At 36.1% G+C, this 21,053-nt stretch overlaps 1 protein-coding gene across 1 annotated transcript in view; it reads left to right on the top strand.

Annotated features, from left to right (window-relative positions):
• TAFA5 (TAFA chemokine like family member 5) overlaps positions 1 to 19,841 on the top strand; it is a 108,735-nt gene extending 88,894 nt beyond the window's left edge. Inside the window, exons 3-4 of the mRNA XM_063309352.1 lie at positions 2,820 to 2,947; positions 19,794 to 19,841. Of these exons, the coding sequence (XP_063165422.1) occupies positions 2,820 to 2,947; positions 19,794 to 19,841 (176 nt within the window). The remainder of the gene's footprint in view (positions 1 to 2,819; positions 2,948 to 19,793) is intronic.
• Positions 19,842 to 21,053: the final 1,212 nt, after the last annotated feature.

Below are 21,053 nucleotides of genomic sequence, written 5' to 3'. Positions count from 1 at the left end.
AGATTTTTTTCTCCCCAAAAATCTGTGGGAAAGGTTAATATCCTAAACTTTTACTCACTAAGGTTTTATATGTCACCATATACCGTAAGAATTGTGGAAAATCTGTTCCGTTGCAGGAAAGTATCTTGAAGCTGAAAATATGTTTGATCTCAATTTTGCAAAACAATTTTTTATTGCAAAATAGGATACTTGGGAGATGTGGAACATCTCAGGACTATAAATCTAAGTACATTTTTTTCTATGATGGGAAGGCACTAGACATTTCTTGTCTTTTTCCTTGGTGTTTTCTAAAATTCATGGGTAACATATATATTCCTTGACAAATAGCAGTTACTGATAGACTTCCATATAGACCTTTTCCTACAGTGCATTCTTCTAATTTACTCAGCAAATCTATATCCACTTAACTGGGACTTAACCCTATTGATCTCATGACAAGAAGGTTTTTAATATGTTTTATTTTATTTCCTGGAGAATCCTGACCATGTGAATGAGCTTCATGCTTACAGTTATACTTCCATCTGGCACCATGCCTGCTAAAGAAAGAAGCTATTAGTCTAACATGCTTTTGGGGCATGTTAGACTAATTTGCATTTTTTTTTTCTATTTAAGTTATAGGAGAAACATATTTTTTGTTTTTCTTTCTGTAATTTTTCCTGTCTTTGTGTTTATGTATTTATATTTTTAACCCTAATCTGGGAGCTCTATTTTAACCTATATGCCAATTACAAGTTCATACAGTCACTGTTCTCTACTTGATACAAATCTGTGTTTGTTGGAAAGCTGATAAAGTGCATCCTTTCAGAATGTCTGAGGTTAACTGTTAATGTTAGTTTAATTCCTAAAAAGTAATTTCTAGTTATGGGTGAAAAAGTGAACATTGTTATTTAAAATATCATTATTTTGGGAGGATTATTACTAAATGTAAGTCTAAGTAGTTTGAAATATATATTGTCTTCTATTTCTTGGTAATAAACAAGTCATTTCCTGTCTTCCTTGAGACAGAAAGATTGAGGTAAATTGTCTTTGTAGCTCCAAATGTATATGCAATATATATTTAAAACAAAAACACATTGCACATTTGGAGAATTAAGGAGAATTGGTTGAGATAAAATGACCACTAAGCTTTTGTAATTCTGATTGAATTTTGAAAGCAATCTTTAATTTTATACTGTTTTAAAATGACTTGGATTTCTAATTTGACTTTTGGCTTATCTGAATTTCAATTAACTGCTTTTAACAGCTGTAACTTTTTGAACTCACGAGACTTCTTTGGAAATATCTATCTCTTTCACAGAACTATAGCCCCAAGTCACTTTAGGTTAGAGCCATTACAATTTCTGTAGTGCAGATAATCTCCTTCAATGTCAAGGGGAAAAAAACCCAAATTAACATTTTGTTTATTAGTCAAAAAAAGTGCTGAAAACCTGCTGGGTACTTTTTCTGCTGTTGCTGCTGTTGCTGTATTTTATTATTATTAGATTTTGCAACTTTTGCGCCTTGTGAAAACAAAGGTCTTCTCTGTGTTGAAAGCATTAGGAGTTCTGGTAGTTCATCACAAGTTGTACTTATTCTCCTGTTATATTCCAACAAGACCTCTGAAATCTATAGTCCTGAAAACAGGTTTGAGAGGGAAGTATTGCTGTTAAGGCTCAATCTTATGATGATGTTAATGTTTTCAATTACAATATTCTCTTGCAGTGACATAAATCCAATGCAGTGATAATGTTAATATTGAACAGAAGGAGAAAAGGGGGATTTGGTGGGAATAAAAAAAAGGAAACCAGTATATTCAACAGTTGATAAAAGATCAGGATAGGGAAAGAAACTCAGTTTTATCTATTGAAAAATAAAGAGTTAATGCACTGTACATAAGAAGAAAATATATCCCCTTCCAAAATCAAAATTGCTAAAACTCCCTATTACTGGCACAGATTAGTTCCTTAGCTTTGCCCTAGGATAAAGCATCAACATTTATGTATTTCATCTCCCAGCACAACTGGCTTACCCAGCAGCATCAGCGTCTCAATGTGTATGTCAAAATAGTCAGGATGGCAGTTGTTGCATGGCAGTCAAAGCTCTGCCCTTTTGTATGTGTATGCCAATACTTGTACAAAAGGGGTGGGGATTCAATTGTGTGGACTCCTCCTTGATTTTTTTAACCTTTCCTACAGACCCTGCTGGTTTTAGGGTCTACTATTTCTCTTGTTCCATTTGGAGCTTTTCTTCAGAAGGCCTCATGATTCCTACTATCTTATTTCAAGGGCTGGCAATGAGTATTTTTAAATACTTTTTTGCCTACTTGGAAGGATAGTCATAAAGAGTGCTTTCCATGTAGCTTTCCATCTTGAACTCATCTATTTCTTGCCTATCCTTCTCCAGTCTGGGCAAGAGGAGATTACAAGCTTCTGTGTTTGGGTTAATCAATGCTTGCCTGGCCTCCTTTCTCAATTTTGTATGACTTAATGAAACAAACTGACTTCAAACTATAGTGCACAATTTCAGCATTATAATTAAAGTTAACCAGAGATTAGGGTTTGGGCAAAGTATCTAAGGTAAAACACAAATTTCTTCTTTCTCCCTAGAGGCATGATTGGGAAGAAGAGGGAGGCCAAAGATGGGGATGCAAATACAGCCACTGAGTCATCATCAAAATAATAATAATAATAATAATAATTATTATTATTATTATTATTATTATTATTATTAAATTTATACACCACCCATCTCACTATAAAAGTGACTGGAGAGAAAAATATATAATATGCAAGCTGATTTTTCTGTTTTGTTTTTCTCTCTCTCTCTTTCTTTCTGAACAGCACGCATTATTAAAACAAAACAATGGTGTGAAATGCTTCCATGTTTAGAAGGAGAAGGCTGCGATTTGCTAATCAATAGATCAGGCTGGACCTGTACACAACCTGGTGGGAGAATAAAGACAACCACGGTAAGCTTTCTTGCTTCTTGCAATCCTTTGGGTTCCACCTTAATTGTTATGATTCAGAGAATAAGTAATCAGTTGGGTGTTAACAGCAACAGAAGTAAAAGATCAAGCTGGTTAAGAATAAAACTACACACATCATTAATATATTTGCAATCTTACATAGTCATAATTCTCTTACTTAGGTCTCTTTGATTGCAACCTGACTCATCATGCATGCTGGGGAAAATTCTTTACTTGACACTGTAATTGGTGCTAACCAAGAAGACAGCTCAAAATTACAGAAAATTCAAAATGTGGCAGCAGGGATTCTGTACAGCTTAAAACCCTGGGAGCAGATGACGCCAAATTTACATGAGCAGCACTAGTTGTCAGCTTGCTCAATGATTGTGTCTAGAGGCTGTCTGCTCTGTAAGGTGAAACATTTCTTAAGATAGCACCACTGATTTATTTGAGACTATCTATTACAAGATTTTTTTTTTTACTAGGGATCAAAAAATTCATTCCATTGAGAATGCTTCTCAGAACACTCAACATTTAGCAAAGACAAATTTGTTCTGCTGCTTTCTGCTGTTTTAATTGTTGACATATTTAATTAAATGTTTAATATGCTTTCATGATGGTTTTAATATTTTTATTTTAATTACAAATTGCTTGGAGTGCCATCTGATAGACAATTTAAAAACAAATATAAATATTAAAAAGGAGTGTATGTGAATAAAAATTAGACCAAGAAAGACATTTTTGGAAAATAAATGTCATAGTATCAAAGATGGATATTAGGAATGATGCTCTGCATGATAAAACTGACAGTCATTTAGCTATCTTTATACCTCATTTCCTACATGAATGGTTATGTCAGTCAGATGGTTACTTAATCTAAGCAACTTACAAAATTCAGCATCTCAGAAACAGGACAGTTTTCATTGTCAAACTGGAAAAGTTTGGTCTAGTTTGGACCAAACCAAATCTGTTTAGTCTAGTGGTAAAGACACCAGGCTAGAAACCAGGAGACTGTGAGCTCTAGTCCTCACCACCTTGAGTTATTTCTAAAAATAATAAAGGCGGGCTGAATTTAAAAAAAAAAAATGCATTTGGCATGTACTTTCTTTGATTCAGTTCAGTTCAATTCTAATTCCATGTATTGCTGGTCCAATTGATTTCCATATCACATTTTGCTCTAAAACTAGTCAAAGAACCCTTCCACTATTCCAATTATGTGATGAGAAGTCAAAACTCCAGTCTGTTAAACAAGTTTCTTGTACTTTGTCTATTATGAATTTATATTCTGAGAGACAAATTAAGCATAATAGGAATCAACTTCTGCACCTTCAACTCAGAATTTGGGAGCAATCCTTCTCCTTTCCTAGGTCCATTGGTGAAAAGCCATCTCCGTGGCTTTTGAGAAGTTTATGAACCTACAGAGGAACCTAACTTTACACGTGACCACTTCCACAGGAACTGGAACCCTGCGGCTAGGAAGGGAGAAAGGTTGTTCACTGCTTTTCCCATATTGGAGTGCATACATGAAAAAACAGACTATTATTACTTAGTAATGTGCTGTTTTTTAAATAACTGGCATTGATTGAATTGGCTTGGGACCAGGAGAAGGTTTGGCACAAAGAGGGGAGCTTTAACCTTTTGTCCTCAGCAGAACTGAGCAAATTCAGAAGGAAATTCCTATTAGACCGAAGCATTACTCCTGTGTACAGTGTAAATAACAGTTGCCAATGACAGATCACCCATTGCATTTGGTTTATTTGTTGATAAGCATGATCAGAAGTTGCAAAATGTCATTATAAACCACTTAAAAGAAATCTGGGATTTTAAAAACAATGTGGCAGGAAGTGAAATAGACTTATCTATCTGATGAAGCTTGTATCTGAATTCTACTGACAATAGTATCTTTTTCAAATGGATTTCTATAGTTGGTCTTACTATAAAAATACAAAATTCTAATGTCTGGTTACAAATATCATTGTAAGAAAGCATGCCATTTTTTCTTCTCTTTTAAAATATTGTGACTAGTAGATTTGTCCCCCATTCCGTAGAGCTAAAAAGGACTTCCAAAACATTTTACATAAGAATGGTAAAATTAAGTCAGTACTTTACTGTGGCTTATGTGAGCCAAAAGAAAATAGAAGAAGAAGACAAGGGAACTCAGATACCTGTTCTTAAAATTACATGGTATTTCTTATAATAACCATCTGGAACAGAAAAAGTTCAGGGATTTGAGATGCCAAATGTAGCTGACTTCTCTGAAGAGCTGTTGAAGTAACTCTTGTTTTCCATCCCTTCTGCAACTTTTGGAATGGTTGTTCCCAGGTGGAGAACAATAGAAGGTAGAGTCCAAAGGAAATTAGCCTTGCTGCTCATCTCTGCAACCATATGGCCTAAAATTGTAGTGCCATTATTCAAGATTGAATTTAATTGGTTATTTATTTATGTGCTTCTTCAGAGCAAATGTTAACTTCAGAGCAAGTCTTTGGAAAATGTGGTTTAAAAAAAGAATTATGCACAATTTCAGTGTATCTAGTCTTATACTTAATTTTCACACATATTTTCAAAGAACTATTAAATGGGTATGATCAAAAACAAAGATGGCAAGGACGTAACAGAAGAAGACGAGATCAAGAAGAGGTGGCAAGAATATACAGAAAACCTGTATAGGAAGGATAACAATATCGGGGATAGCTTTGACGGTGTGGTCAGTGAGCTAGAGCCAGACATCCTGAAGAGTGAGGTTGAATGGGCCTTAAGAAGCATCGCTAATGACAAGGCAGCAGGAGACGAGGGCATTCCAGCTGAACTGTTCAAAATCTTGCAAGATGATGCTGTCAAGGTAATGCATGCTAAATGCCAGCAAATTTGGAAAACACAAGAATGGCCATCAGATTGGAAAAAATCAACTTATATCCCCATACCAAAAAAGGGAAACACTAAAGAAAGTTCAAACAATTGAACAGTGGCACTCATTTCACATGCCAGTAAGGTAATGCTCAAGATCCTGCAAGGTAGACTTCAGCAATTCATGGAGCGAGGATTTCCAGATGTACAAGCTGGGTTTAGAAAAGGCAGAGGAACTAGGGACCAAATTGCCAATATCTGCTGGATAATGGAAAAAGCCAGGGAGTTTCAGAATAACATCTATTTCTATTTTCTTGACTATTCTAAAGCCTTTGACTGTGTGGACCATAACAAATTGTGGCAAGTTCTTAGTGGTATGGGGATACCAAGTCATCTTGTCTGCCTCCTGAAGAATCTGTATAATGACCAAGTAGCAACAGTAAGAACAGACCACGGAACAATGGATTGGTTTAAGATTGGGAAAGGAGTACGGCAGGGCTGTATACTCTCACCCTACCTATTCAACTTGTGTGCAGAATACATCATGCGACATGCTGGGCTTGAGGAATCCAAGGCTGGAGTTAAAATTGCTGGAGGAAACATTAACAAACTCAGATATGCAGATGATACCACTTTGATGGCTGAAAGCGAAGAGGAACTGAGGAGCCTTAGGATGAAGGTGAAAGAAGAAAGTGCAAATGCTGACTTGCAGCTAAACCTCAAAAAAACCAAGATTATGGCAACCAGCTTGATTGATAACTGGCAAATAGAGGGAGAAAATGTAGAAGCAGTGAAAGACTTTGTATTTCTAGGTGTGAAGATTACTGCAGATGCTGACTGCAGTCAGGAAATCAGAAGACGCTTCATCCTTGGGAGAAGAGCAGTGACATATCTTGATAAAATAGTTAAGAACAGAGACATCACACTGACAACAAAGGTCCGCATAGTTAAAGCAATGGTGTTCCCCGTAGTAATGTATGGCTGCGAGAGCTGGACCATAAGGAAGGCTGAGAGAAGGAAGATAGATGCTTTTGAACTGTGGTGTTGGAGGAAAATTCTGAGAGTGCCTTGGAGTGCAAGAAGATCCAACCAGTCCATCCTCCAGGAAATAAAGCCAGACTGCTCACTTGAGGGAATGATATTAAAGGGAAAACTGAAATACTTTGGCCACATAATGAGAAGACAGGACACCCTGGAGAAGATGCTGATGCTAGGGAGAGTGGAAGGCAAAAGGAAGAGGGGCCGACCAAGGGCAAGGTGGATGGATGATGTTCTAGAGGTGACGGACTCATCCCTGGGGGAGCTGGGGGTGTTGACGACCGACAGGAAGCTCTGGCATGGGCTGATCCATGAAGTCACGAATAGTCGGAAGCGACTAAACGAATAAACAACAACATTAAACGCATGTTCATGCTCATTATATTATGTGTGACATACGAAAGAGAATTGGAAATCTATTCCATCCAATGTCAGGTTTTTGCATTCTCAAGAACAATAATTGAGCTGCAAACACGTTTAAACCTCTCACTGAAGTAACAGCCTACTGTAATTTGCTTCTTGGAAGAAAAGATCTACCCATTCTGTGCAAAATGCTTTGATGATGTACGGATATATGAGAAGTTGCTGGGTTGGGAGCAGTATGCTTCCAAATACCGTTTGTATGGGAACAACAGCAGGATCCTGCTTGTGAGGCATCAGTTTGACCACTGTAAGAAATTATTGATTTGTGTATTATGCTTGCATGTAAGAGATAGGACAGTTTCATTTCGAATATATATATATATATATATATATATATATATATATATATATATATACATACATACATACATACATACACACACATACATACATACATACACACACACACATACATACACACATACACACACACACACACATACATACATAGACACACACACAGACACACACACATACACATACACACACACACACTGTATGTGTGTGTATATATATATCTATACACACACATACTATATATATATGCACAAATTTGGATCAATTTTCATCAACACTGTTTAATGTTCAGTGAATTTAACTTAGAACATGAAAAAGCAGACAGGCTTTCTTCTATTAAACTTACAAAGGGTGTTAATTTCAGCCCCCAAATGCTGTATATTATCAGTGATGCATCTCTACTTGTTACATTATTATTTCATTATTTTACATGATGCAATTTCAAGGCATGAAGCCTACTGGAACTTTCATGCCCCAGTTTCTCAAGAGAAGTTGGTAGCATCCATTCAGACTAACAACTTGATTGAAAGACATAAGCTTTCATAAACTGCAGCTCACTGAAGTGAGCTAGACTTCATGAAAGCTTACACCTTTTTATAAAATTTGTTAGACTGAGAAGGTGCTACTAGACTTCCTGACTTTTGGCTACCATACTAACACAGTTCTCCTACAATTCCTCAACAGCTAACCTTTTTAAACTTATGTGATTTTATTTGTAAATTGGCTGAAGTAGGAAATTAAGGAGTATGAAGAAGCCAAAAGAGAGCTCACTATACATAAAGGATATAATTATTCCAACACAGAACAAGGCTTTGCTAATAAAATGTACTGAAGATTTCACCAAGGGATGTGACTTCCATAACAGAATTTACTTACACAGAAAGAACTTTGCATTCCATATCATTAACAGAAATAACAGAAATAAAGTGCTGGCTGGATTAGAAAGGGGTTTTCCCCAATCCTGGGCAATAATTTGTTTTTGCTGTGGGAACCAAACTGATATTCGTCCATACTATTAACACAGCTGCCAATTTTCCATCCCATACCAAAATATATACATCTGATTATTAATTCCAGTTTAAAAAATACTACTATTTGTCCATTCTGGGTACACCATTTAAATGTATTCTGTTTCAAAGGATTTAGCATTTTATTTGAGAATGAATACACTCAAACCAAAAGCTATATAGTTGTGTACTTAGGAAAAGTATTTCAATGGCAGGTGGAAGATGGGGAAAGAAGTCTTACTTGAGCTATAATCTTGTCTCAGACACTTGAGCTGTCTCAGATAGTACATTCTCCTGAGATTAAGTAATTAAATAAATAAAGTTTTCCCCAAATCTCTGTCATGGGAGAATGATATATCTTTACCTTCAAGAAATACTAGAAATAGAAAATGTCATCTCTAGAATGCCAAAGTATATACTGTTATTGTAATGGCTTTGATGTAGTCATTTGCATAGTAATAATCAGCAGAAGGTTGGCACCTCACACATTCAAGTATAAATTACTGTAATGCCAAAAGTTTGTAGCTTTCATTGCATATGTCTAGATAACTGAACCGATCTATGGTCCCAGTGCAACATTTTTGTTCCCAACCTCCCATTAAATGCTTGCTATTGCTATACCTAAATTCTTCCAGCCCTGAAGCTAAGCCACTGAATGATCAGTGTAAATAAGATTAATAATTAGTTGTTAATTAGCTAGTAGTTAGTATAAGGAAAACTATTCATGCTTGATTGATTAATTAATGAAGAACCTAGAAATGGAAGGGGAGCCTGGAGATAGGTAAGTAGGTATTTTTACTTTTATTGCATGAAATTAAACTCTGAAGTTAAGGACAGAGGAGAAGGAATATTTACTTCTATTTACAAATCTTTACTGAACACAAAGAGATACTATAAGTGTTAGTTTAGGCAGAAATGAGACCATTATTTTTATTATTTATTATTTATTATTTTATTATTTGCATTAGATCATTCTACTAAATGATGTTAGAAATTCATATACTGTGTTAAGTTTGGCCTTGATTTTATTGCTTTTTGTAATTAGAGGAATGTTCTTCTTTTAATCCAAGATTTGTATGTGGTAATTAAATATCAGGAACAGCAGAGGCCAGGCCTCTTTATATTTGAGACAGAAGGTTATACTCTTTGTGCTTACACAAAAGAAAATGGAAAATGGATTCTCAAATTCCCCTCCCTCTTGTTTCATGCAAGAATCAATGTATTTTAAGCATCAAAAAACCTTTCTCACAGGATTGGAAAATGTGATAGATATTGCAGTACTGGGTACAATTGGGAAACGTGTCTCTGTGTGTGTATATGCATAACTACTGCTAAACACAATATGATCTCCCTTCATTATGCCAGGACATAGTGTGGATATGTCCAATAAATTCAGAATGACTCTCAGTGACCTACAACAAATTTAAAAACCAAGATAAAAAATATCAACTTCAAAACAGGTATGTAGCAACCAAGGACTAACATACACAGCCATAAATAATCTTTTAAAACATCTCTCAGAATCAAGAGTGCTAAATTTAACATTTAAATGCAACAGTTTATAGCAAGGGAGAGTCAATAGCACTACACAACAGTAACTATATCCTATAAATTAATGCATTATATTGTCCAGATGTTATCCCCCAGATGCCAAAGAAGAAGGGTTTTTATTTCATGCTCAGTGTCTCAAGGCTTGCATCTTTGAGAAGTTCATCTCATTACTGCAAAGTTAGAACAGTTAAAGATCTTTGCTGTTAATATTCTCAATAAAAAAAATATGATACAGACTAAAATCATTTTAAATATCCAAAGGAAAGTTGTACAGTTAAGAAAGAGTTTTAATCTAGGATCTTTTTTATCTTTGTTCACATTAATTTGTTGTAGATTTTTATTCTTATAAAGACCAAATTATTTATTGGCTTATTCTAAACAGAGTGTTCAACTCTTATGATGAAGTAGGCCCTATTAAACTCCATGATTTATTACAATTAAGTATGTGCTGATATGGCTCACTATATGTGATTTAGATTGCACTGTGTGTGTTTTGTACAAGTACATTGGAATATAGGTTTCATTGGTGATCTACTCATTATATATTTATATAACCAGATGAAGGGACATAAATTCCTCAGATTTAGGAACTAAACATAATCATTTGAGTATTGTTTTTCATGAATTTGTTCAGTTTCAGGAAGTGGATTTTTTAAAATTGAATAACTTTGGAGAAATAATAGTTGTATTGGGTTTGGAGCTGTATGATATAAAAAAGCTGTGTTAATGATATGTGATCACTATATTATTCAATGCTCTGCTCATTGAGGGATAATATCTCCTGCTCAGAAGGCAAGACTTGCAATGTAGCTACAATATCCCAGCAAGATGACCATCTGAATTCATCCCTTATAAGAGTAATCATTCCTCAGTGATGTTTAATTAAAGTGCACAACATAATCTGGTAACAATTTAATTATACAACTAGGCTAGATTCAATTGTTGATGCTCGAACTTCATTTCTGTGGAATTTCGAGAATAGTAGCTTGATAAAAAGTAAATTGATGGGGGCTTAAGGACAGTGAAAGAAATTCTATACAATTCAAAGATTTGTGTCAAATTCGAAGAACATTTATTCAGATGTTTGTTTTTTCAGTTATTTCATAAAGTAATAGGGCTGGTAGGCTTGGAGGTCTTCTAGTCCAACCCCTGCCAAATGCAGGAATCCTCATACCATCCTGGACAAATGGCTGTCTAATCTTTTCTTGGCTATTTCCACTGATGGAGCACCTACAACTTAGGAGACAGGCTGCTTCATTGCTTAATGGCTTAGAGTCAGGAAATTCCTCCATATTTCACATTTGGATCTCTCACTGTAAAGCTTCTTATGTTGGATTATGTTGCCCAAAGATTGATATCTTACTGTTTTTTTAATGCTAAGTTTCTTATCCTTGTTGAACTACATCCTGACTATTGTGAAAGTGTATAAGAAAAAAACCTAATCATTACAGATATTATCTTTTAATGCTTCTGTTCTTGATCAAACTGAGGCCTAATTCAGAGCTATTTTGAATTCATGGTTCTGCATGACACTACAGACATAGCATCAGTGTTGTTCAGATTGCAAAGTTATTTCTAGATAAGCCCATGACTAATTCTAAGAGCAAGAACATGATATATTATAGATTTGGAAACATTAACGAACGGATTGTACCTGGCATTCCTAAAACTATAGGACATTGATTTCAGGGTGATTTATAATGTTATTTAATTTAATGGGTCAAGATATCTACCCATGAAGTTGAGATGAGTACAGGCTGATTTTCTTGCTTTATTTCAACCTGGAAAACGTTTTAAAATGATTCTTGAACCCAAGAAATCGTGCAGAGTCAGATTATTTATGCGGCAAGGGACTTAAAAATCAGATACAGGTGTCTTTTGAGGTTTGGGAAAAAAAGATGAGATACCAGCCAGGAAAGGTTAGAATGAAAAAGTCTACTTCTATCTGCCACTTTTGGAGACAACCCCAGATAAATGAGCTGAAGGGAAATATATGCATAATAATCTACTGTATATCAAAATGAGAAAATGGTCATTAATTCCAGAGAAAAATAGGATGGTTTGGTTCTTCTGAGAGATACATTTTGTAATATAATTTGAGCCAATATTGACAAGAGAATGAGTGTAACATGTAAAGATAATATTAACAAAGAATGCTTGATGAGCTAAATTTTCAACTAGAGTTTATGGATTTATCAAAGATAGCATTATAAAATTATGCAATTCGCTTCCACATGTATATATAAGGAAATATGTTATTGTTATGGCAATTACTGTCTGTGAAATAATTTGTCATGCAGCATTGGGTTAATGAGCAAACATTTACCTGACCACATGAAAACATAAATTTAAGTTAATTTATTTCATAGTAAACATTTTATAACAGATTTCTCATATTATTTATAATTAATCATTAATAAAAAAGCAAAACAAAATCAACACAGTTTAGTTAAACAGCAATATTCCTAAAATGTGCCAAATATAGCCAAAAATAGTTTTGTAGGTAAAATTGCTGCTGTAACAAAATTAGCTGCAGTAATAAATGATTACTTGCAATTTTTAGATGTTCACTAACATTTAGATGTTCATTTTTAGATATACAGTAATTACGCCTGCTGTAAGACTAACCATGATTAAAGATAGTCCCTAATCCTATTCAGTTAGGCATTTCAGGATATGCAATGCAAATTACTCAAAGAGGAAGACATTTTATTAATTAATTTAGTTAATTAATTAATTTGTCCCTGCTCATCTCCTCCCATCGGGGGACTCTGGGCGGTTTGCAATATAATAATTGATTAAAACAACAAACATACAATAAAAATACGATATATAAATATAACATTACTCTTAATAAATACTGTAAATATAAAAATAAGAGTAAAAATATGCCCAGGTGGCAGAAGAATCCGATACAGCCTGTATGTGGGAGGAGTGGTCTAAGATAATGAATTTATATTCATTAATGTCACTTTCAGTGTTCCTTCCAATTTTATTTATTTATTTATTTGAATTTATTGGTTGCCCAACTGCAATGGACCATCAGTTTCAACAGACAACTTGTTGGAAGCAGGTATGTTTTCTTCAGGATTTAGAACTTTGATTTTGACTACAGAGTAAGAAACCCTATAGTTCATTCCCAGGACCTTAGCTTGGTAAATGCTTCTTTACTTAGATATATTGTTAGAAGTTACTCTTGCCTTCATCAAGGAATCTCCCTCAGTACGGACTGAAGAAGCACTCTGATTCAAAACTCAAATGGAAGTATGAAAGTGGACTGATTAAATCTAAAATTCCATAACGAAGTTCATTACAAGTATACAAATTGTCACAATTAGTAGAATATCAGAATAATCCATTTAAATAAATGCAGTAATCTTCACTTCCAAACAATTAATTCTATTAGAATAATAACAGTATAATGACAGCATTAAGTACCAAGTCACAGTTCATTTATCCAAACTACTAGCAAGCAAGCTGTAATTAGTACAATTAAAGTACTATTGTAAAAACTATCATCAATCTCAACACATCCAAAGCTGTGACTTTTTGAAACATCAGTGCACTAGCCCAATATTCACCAACCAGCTTTTTCTTTGTACCATCTCTTCCCTACTGCAAAATTAACCCAATTATGTTCTCTCATTGTGCAAAATAATCCTGGATATTCTAGGAATTGATATCCTTCTGTTCCATATCAAGAGCCCTTTTTTATTTTTCCAGCCACTGGCTGGCTCAAATTCAGTTGAATGTCAACTATTATTCTAAGATCTTTTTCACAAGCACTATTCCCTTAGCTGTGCATTTGATATATTTCCTGAATTAAGAATTTTGTACTTACCTCTGTTAAATTCTATCTTATTTTCAGTTCATTTCTCAAACTATCCCTTGGAATTTTGTTTTTGTTTTCTAGGGTGTTAGTTATCCCATACAATTTTGTGACATCTGAAAATTTGATATGTATCACCACCGTCTCTTCATTGCTCTACTCTCAATCTAAATCACGATCAGCATTCTTCCTTGGGATGTCCCATTCAGTCCTTCTCTCCTATTTGTTTAGGCACACTGCATATTCTTTGAATATAATTTTCTAACCAGTTATGTATGCAGTTAGTTGCCATGCCAGCTAGTCCACATGAATGATGTGTAATGATGATATACTTGCTCCTGGAAATTTCACTCAGTCAATATTTTTGATTACATTAACTCTCCACCAGTGTTAATGTAATAATGAAACGGAATTATTTTAAATGTCATTTCCTAGGCCTCTCCAAGAACAACTTGTTAAACCCTTTAAACCTAAAAAAGCTACAATTAGTTTTTATAGATACTAGTTATCCATAATGAGCCTTGTGAGGTCGATCCCAGCGGAAGCTGGATTCTCTCTCGGGCAGCTGGCTCAGGTCGACTCAGCCTTCCATCCTTCCAAGGTCAGTAAAATGAGCACCCAGCTTGCTGGGGAAGGTGACGGCTGGGGAAGGCAATGGCAAACCACCCCGCTATAGTCTGCCAAGAAAATGTCACGAAAGCGGTGTCCCCCCAACGGGTCAGACATGATTTGGTGCTTGCAGAGGGGACCTTTCACCTTTCACAGTTATCCATAAATCAGTTTGATATGCAGATGCTAAGAAACGAGTGGAATAGAGAATTAAAGGTCCCTTTATTGCCTAGACAATGGGAGAATGACTTCATTTCTATAGCAAGAATGTCAATGGACCTTAAAATACAACTTATACAACAAAAAACAATATTTAGAATGTATTGGATTCCACTACATTTGTATAGAAAAGGACTGTCTACAACAGCATTTTGTTGGAGATGTAATAAGGATAATGCTTCTTCCAAAGACATGTTTTTACAAGGTCCTATACTTACTAAGTTTTGGGAGAAAATAGTGTATTATATAAATATTTATATATTTATTTATTTATATTTTTAATTTAGTTACTGCCCATCTCACTCAAAGAACTACTCTGGGTGGTTTACAATAAAACTAGAATAAATAAAGATTAAAATACAATAAAAGCAATACTCTTAAGTTAAAATGTAAAATCCAAGATAGAGATGTTAAAAACTTCTTAATTTAATTCAAGTCACAGGAGCTGTGAATATACCTGTGCGACTAAAGCTAAAATTTTCAGTGGATAATATTCTCTTGAATTACATACCTAGTACATGGAATTTGACAACTGGACAACCTAAATGGATTCTCTGTGCCCTTACTATGGCCAAAAGACTGATATTGCAGCATTGGAAAGATAACCGTAGGGCCCCATTTCCTCAATGGTTTGACTACCTGATTACATTTGGCACCTGTGAACAGATTTCCTATGGACATAGACTTTGTATGGATTAGTATAATGAAATGTGGGACTCTTTTATACAAAATACAGTAGGTCAAAAAAGCATGATAGTTATATACTGTAAGTGTATTAGAAATAAATATATGCATACTTGAACAGTATTTGCATTAGATAGGTATATGTAGAATCATAACTGTTTACTGTTGTAACTATATATTATATTTTGTTTCCTTTTTTACTGTTTTATTGTATTTTTAATCTCTTTTTTTAAAAGCACTTGTTATGCATTTTAAATAGCACCTATGCCCTTAAAAGCAGAGCTGGGCTATTTAAGACAAGTCCTTTGAGTTGCAAGACTTCTGAAATGGTGTTATTTTCCTTTGATGATTACTACTTTTGTGTTCAACCTTTTCTCAGACATATAAATAAAACAGGGATTGCAAAGTTAGTCAGAAGTGTATAATCATTAATGTAAAAATGTGAATAATAGGAATATGTTTCCAATAGCTAACATACAACATTAACAAAATTATAGTGCAAATTCTATTACACATTTGTCTGTGAATAGCTTCATAAATCTTTGTCTAGGAAAAAACTGATGAACAATAACAACCTTTTCTCTCTCTGAAGGCCTGTTTATTTGTTAGAGCATTATGCAGTGTGAATTCAACCAAATATAGGAATGCCCTTTTCCTTCTTTCCCTTCCCTTTCTAAACAAAGAGCTCTAACGAGAGTCCTGCTCTAAAGAAAGTACAACTTTAGACTACTCCAGCAAGGGAAATAATGAATTTTTTACAAGAAAAATCTGAATATTGCTGGGGAAAGGAGAGAAAAGGTACTGATACGTAGCATGAATATGTTGTATATAGCTGAAAGGACTTGAATGGAGATTCCAATTTATTTTGTGGTGAAGAATATTCATGTAGATAAATACTACTTCCTCTTTCCTCCCCTATTAAAATTACATTGCTGTTAGTAATCTGTGTTATTTATCTATTTATCTTATTTTAGTTAAAATATCTGTATGGCCACCCATCTTGTAAAACACAACTCTGGGTGGCTCACAGCAATAATAAACCAGAAGTAGTAAGAGACACTTCAGCAAAGGATCGTTACCTTGTCGTGGTACTGGAGCTTGAGCACCTCAATGATGCCATGAGCTAAACCGTGAAGGGCCACCAAAGACAGGAGGGTCATGACAGAGAGGTCAGACTAAATGCGATCCCTGGGGAAGGTAATGGCAACCCATCCCAGTATTCTTGCCGTGAAAACTAAATGGATCAGTACAACCAGAGTTATGTCGGTATACCATCGGAAGATGAGACCCCCAGGTCGGAAGATGGTCAAAATGCTACTGGGGAGGAACAGAGGATGAGTTCAACTAGCCCCAGACATGATGACGCAGCTAGCTCAAAGCCGAAAGGACGGCTAGCGGCCGACGGTGCTGGTGGTGAACAGCGAATCTGATGTTCTAAGGATCAACACACCATTGGAACCTGGAATGTAAGCTCCATGAGCCAGGGCAAAATGGATGTGGTTATTGGTGAGATGTCAAGATTAAAGATAGACATTCTGGGTGTCAGTGAACTGAAATGGACTGGAATGGGCCACATCACATCAGATGACCACCATATCTACTACTGTGGACAAGAGGACCACAGAAGAAATGGAGTAGCCTTCATAATTAATAGTACAGTTGCTAAAGCAGTGCTTGGATACAATCCAAAAAATGACAGAATGACCTCAATTTGAATTCAGGGCAAGCCATCTAACATCACAGTGATCCAAATATACACCCCAACCACAGATGCTGAAGAAGCTGAAGTAGAGCAGTTCTATGAGGATCTGCAGCACCTACTGGACAACACGCCTAAAAGAGATGTTATTTTCATCACAGGAGACTGGAATGCTAAGGTGGGCAGCCAAATGACACCTGGAATTACAGGTAAGCATGGCCTGGGAGAACAAAACGAAGCAGGACATAGGCTGATAGAATTTTGCCAAGACAACTCACTCTGCATAACAAACACTCTCTTCCAACAACCTAAGAGAGGGCTTTATACATGGACTTCATCAGATGGACAACACCGAAATCAGATTGACTACATCCTTTTCAGCCAAAGGTGACGGACATCTATACAGTCAGTAAAAACAAGACCTGGAGGTGACTGTAGTTCAGATCACGAACTTCTTCTTGCACAATTTAGGATCAGACTAAAGAGATTAGGGAAGACCCACAGATCAGCTAGATATGAGCTCACTAATATTCCTAAGGAATATGCAGTGGAGGTGAAGAATAGATTTAAGGGACTGGACTTAGTAGATAGGGTCCCGGAAGAACTATGGACAGAAGTTTGCAACATTGTTCAGGAGGCAGCAACAAAATACATCCCAAAGAAAGAGAAAACCAAGAAGGCCAAATGGCTGTCTGCTGAGACACTAGAAGTAGCCCAAGAAAGAAGGAAAGCAAAAGGCAACAGTGATAGGGGGAGATATGCCCAATTAAATGCAAAATTCCAGAGGTTAGCCAGAAGAGATAAGGAATTATTTTTAAACAAGCAATGCATGGAAGTGGAAGAAGACAATAGAATAGGAAGGACAAGAGACCTCTTCCAGAAAATTAGAAACATTGGAGGTAAATTCCAGGCCAAAATGGGTATGATCAAAAACAAAGATGGCAAGGACCTAACAGAAGAAGAAGAGATCAAGAAAAGGTGGCAAGAATATACAGAAGACCTGTATAGGAAGGATAACAATATCGGGGATAGCTTTGGCGGTGTGGTCAGTGAGCTAGAGCCAGACATCCTGAAGAGTGAGGTTGAGTGGGCCTTAAGAAGCATTGCTAATAAGAAGGCAGCAGGAGATGACGGCATCCCAGCTGAACTGTTCAAAATCTTGCGAGATGATGCTGTCAAGGTAATGCATGCTATATGCCAGCAAATTTGGAAAACACAAGAATGGCCATCAGATTGGAAAAAATCAACTTATATCCCCATACCAAAAAAGGGAAACACGAAAGAATGTTCAAACTATCGAACAGTGGCACTCATTTCACATGTCAGTAAGGTAATGCTCAAGATCCTGCAAGGTAGACTTCAGCAACTCATGGAGCGAGAATTGCCAGATGTACAAGCTGGGTTTAGAAAAGGCAGAGGAACTAGAGACCAAATTGCCAATATCCGCTGGATAATGGAAAAAGCCAGGGAGTTTCAGAAAAACATCTATTTCTGTTTTCTTGACTATTCTAAAGCCTTTGACTGTGTGGACCATAACAAATTGTGGCAAGTTCTTAGTGGTATGGGGATACCAAGTCATCTTGTATGCCTCCTGAAGAATCTGTAAGAACAGACCACGGAACAACGGACTGGTTTAAGATTGGGAAGGAATACGGCAGGGCTGTATACTCTCACCCTACCTATTCAATTTGTACACAGAACATATCATGCGACATGCTGGGCTTGAGGAATCCAAGGCTGGAGTTAAAATCGCTGGAAGAAACATTAACAATCTCAGATATGCAGATGATATCACTTTGATGGCTGAAAGCGAAGAGGAACTGAGGAGCCTTATGACGAAGGTGAAAGAAGAAAGTGCAAAAGCTGGCTTGCAGCTAAACCTCAAAAAAACCAAGATTATGGCAACCAGCTTGATTGATAACTGGCAAATAGAGGGAGAAAATGTAGAAGCAGTGAAAGACTTTGTATTTCTAGGTGCAAAGATTACTGCAGACGCTGACTACAGTCAGGAAATCAGAAGACGCTTAATCCTTGGGAGAAGAGCAATGACAAATCTCGATAAAATAGTTAAGAGCAGAGACATCACACTGACAACAAAGGTCCACATAGTTAAAGCAATGGTGTTCCCTGTAGTAATATATGGCTGCGAGAGCTGGAGCATAAGGAAGGCTGAGAGAAGGAAGATAGATGCTTTTGAACTGTGGTGTTGGAGGAAAATTCTGAGAGCGCCTTGGACTGCCAGAAGATCAAACCAGTCCATCCTCCAGGAAATAAAGCCAGACTGCTCACTTGAGGGAATGATATTAAAGGGAAAACTGAAATACTTTGGCCACATAATGAGAAGACAGGACACCCTGGAGAAGATGCTGATGCTAGGGAGAGTGGAAGGCAAAAGGAAGAGGGGCCGACCAAGGGCAAGGTGGATGGATGATGTTCTAGAGGTGACGGACGCATCCCTGGGGGAGCTGGGGGTGTTGACGACCGACAGGAAGCTCTGGCGTGGGCTGGTCCATGAAGTCACGAAGAGTCGGAAGCGACTAAATGAATAAACAACAACAACAACAAGTAAGAAACAATTGTTAATTGTCAGGAAGAGAAGAATGACTAAAACTTTCATGAAGCATTTAATGTCCTTTCTATTTTTTTTAGTGGATGATTCTAGAGACAAACCTGGTGCATTTCCTCTCTTCAGAATGAACATCTGATTATAGAATTGGCAATAGATTACATTTTATTGCTTGTACATATATCAATATGTACAAGCAATAAAATGTAAACTAAACAGCTAGTCTTACGGCTGATGCTGATCCAACATAACAAGGACATTGATCAGATCAGTAACTTAATGTCTGGAAGCAGCCACTTTGCAAGTGAGAGGATATAAACTGTTTCCAAGAAGCCATTCTTTCATAGGATTTCCTGTAGTTACGCAATAGGATAGACTAGAAAATCCCTTTCTTTTCTACAAGTAAAACTTGCAAACAATTTATAAAAGTAGAAAGGCCCTTTAGTCAAGCTTAACTTCTGGTGCTTGCATTCAAGCCTTATTCCTGGTGATGCTACAGAAGTGTCTTGCCAATGCCACATTCTGGGATGTTTCTGTCCCATTCTAGTCAACAGCCCTGGTATTCCCAGATCGCTCCTCCTCTAAGTAACCTGTCCTGTGTCCCTGCTTAACTCCTGAGATCACCCAAGATGTTTGTGTGTGTATGTCTCTGAAATTCATGATGGTCTCAAGTTCAGGATACAAAACTTACGTAGTTTCAAGGAGCCACATTTAATTTCCTCCTATCTGCATCTCCTTTTTTAGTTTATCTCTCGGCAACACAGCATGGGCACGAGTTGGGAAATGTAAATGGATGTCATTTTGCCTTGATTTAAAATGAGAATTACAAGACAAGAACTCAATATTAACAACAGAGGTGATGGGAAGGAGAGTAGGGTCATCAAGTCTTAGTTCTAAATTGAATTGGCATATTGGTGGTTTAAGTCTAATTAAAGGACATTTTTAGTAGATAACATTAAACTTTCAGAGGTAAAGCAGGCTATTTGCTTTGCTTTCCTACGATGCTTTTACTTTCCAAATGAATACAGGAATAGTAAAACCACATATTGCACATTATGTCCTGTATTCTAAGATAATCAAGGCATTTTAAAACATAAGTTAAACAACTGACACACAACCTTTAAAAAACCCCCTAAAATTCTGAATTATGTAGTTCTTGAATCCAGTAAACTACATTAGAATGATACTTATAGTACTCTAAGCTTCTCATCTAAGTTCTCTTCTCCCATTGTCCATCTGATTATACCATTTGATAGAGTTATTTGACATGTATGTCCTCTATACATGTTTTTCTTTTCAATGGCTCAGTACAGAACAGCAAAAAACCTACAGCTCTCTGTGTG

The sequence above is a fragment of the Candoia aspera genome, chromosome 7 (genome assembly GCF_035149785.1).
Source record: "Candoia aspera isolate rCanAsp1 chromosome 7, rCanAsp1.hap2, whole genome shotgun sequence".
Classification (NCBI taxonomy): domain Eukaryota; kingdom Metazoa; phylum Chordata; class Lepidosauria; order Squamata; family Boidae; genus Candoia; species Candoia aspera.
Note: the sequence above shows the minus strand (reverse complement) of the source record. Positions and strands in the feature narration are given on the sequence as shown.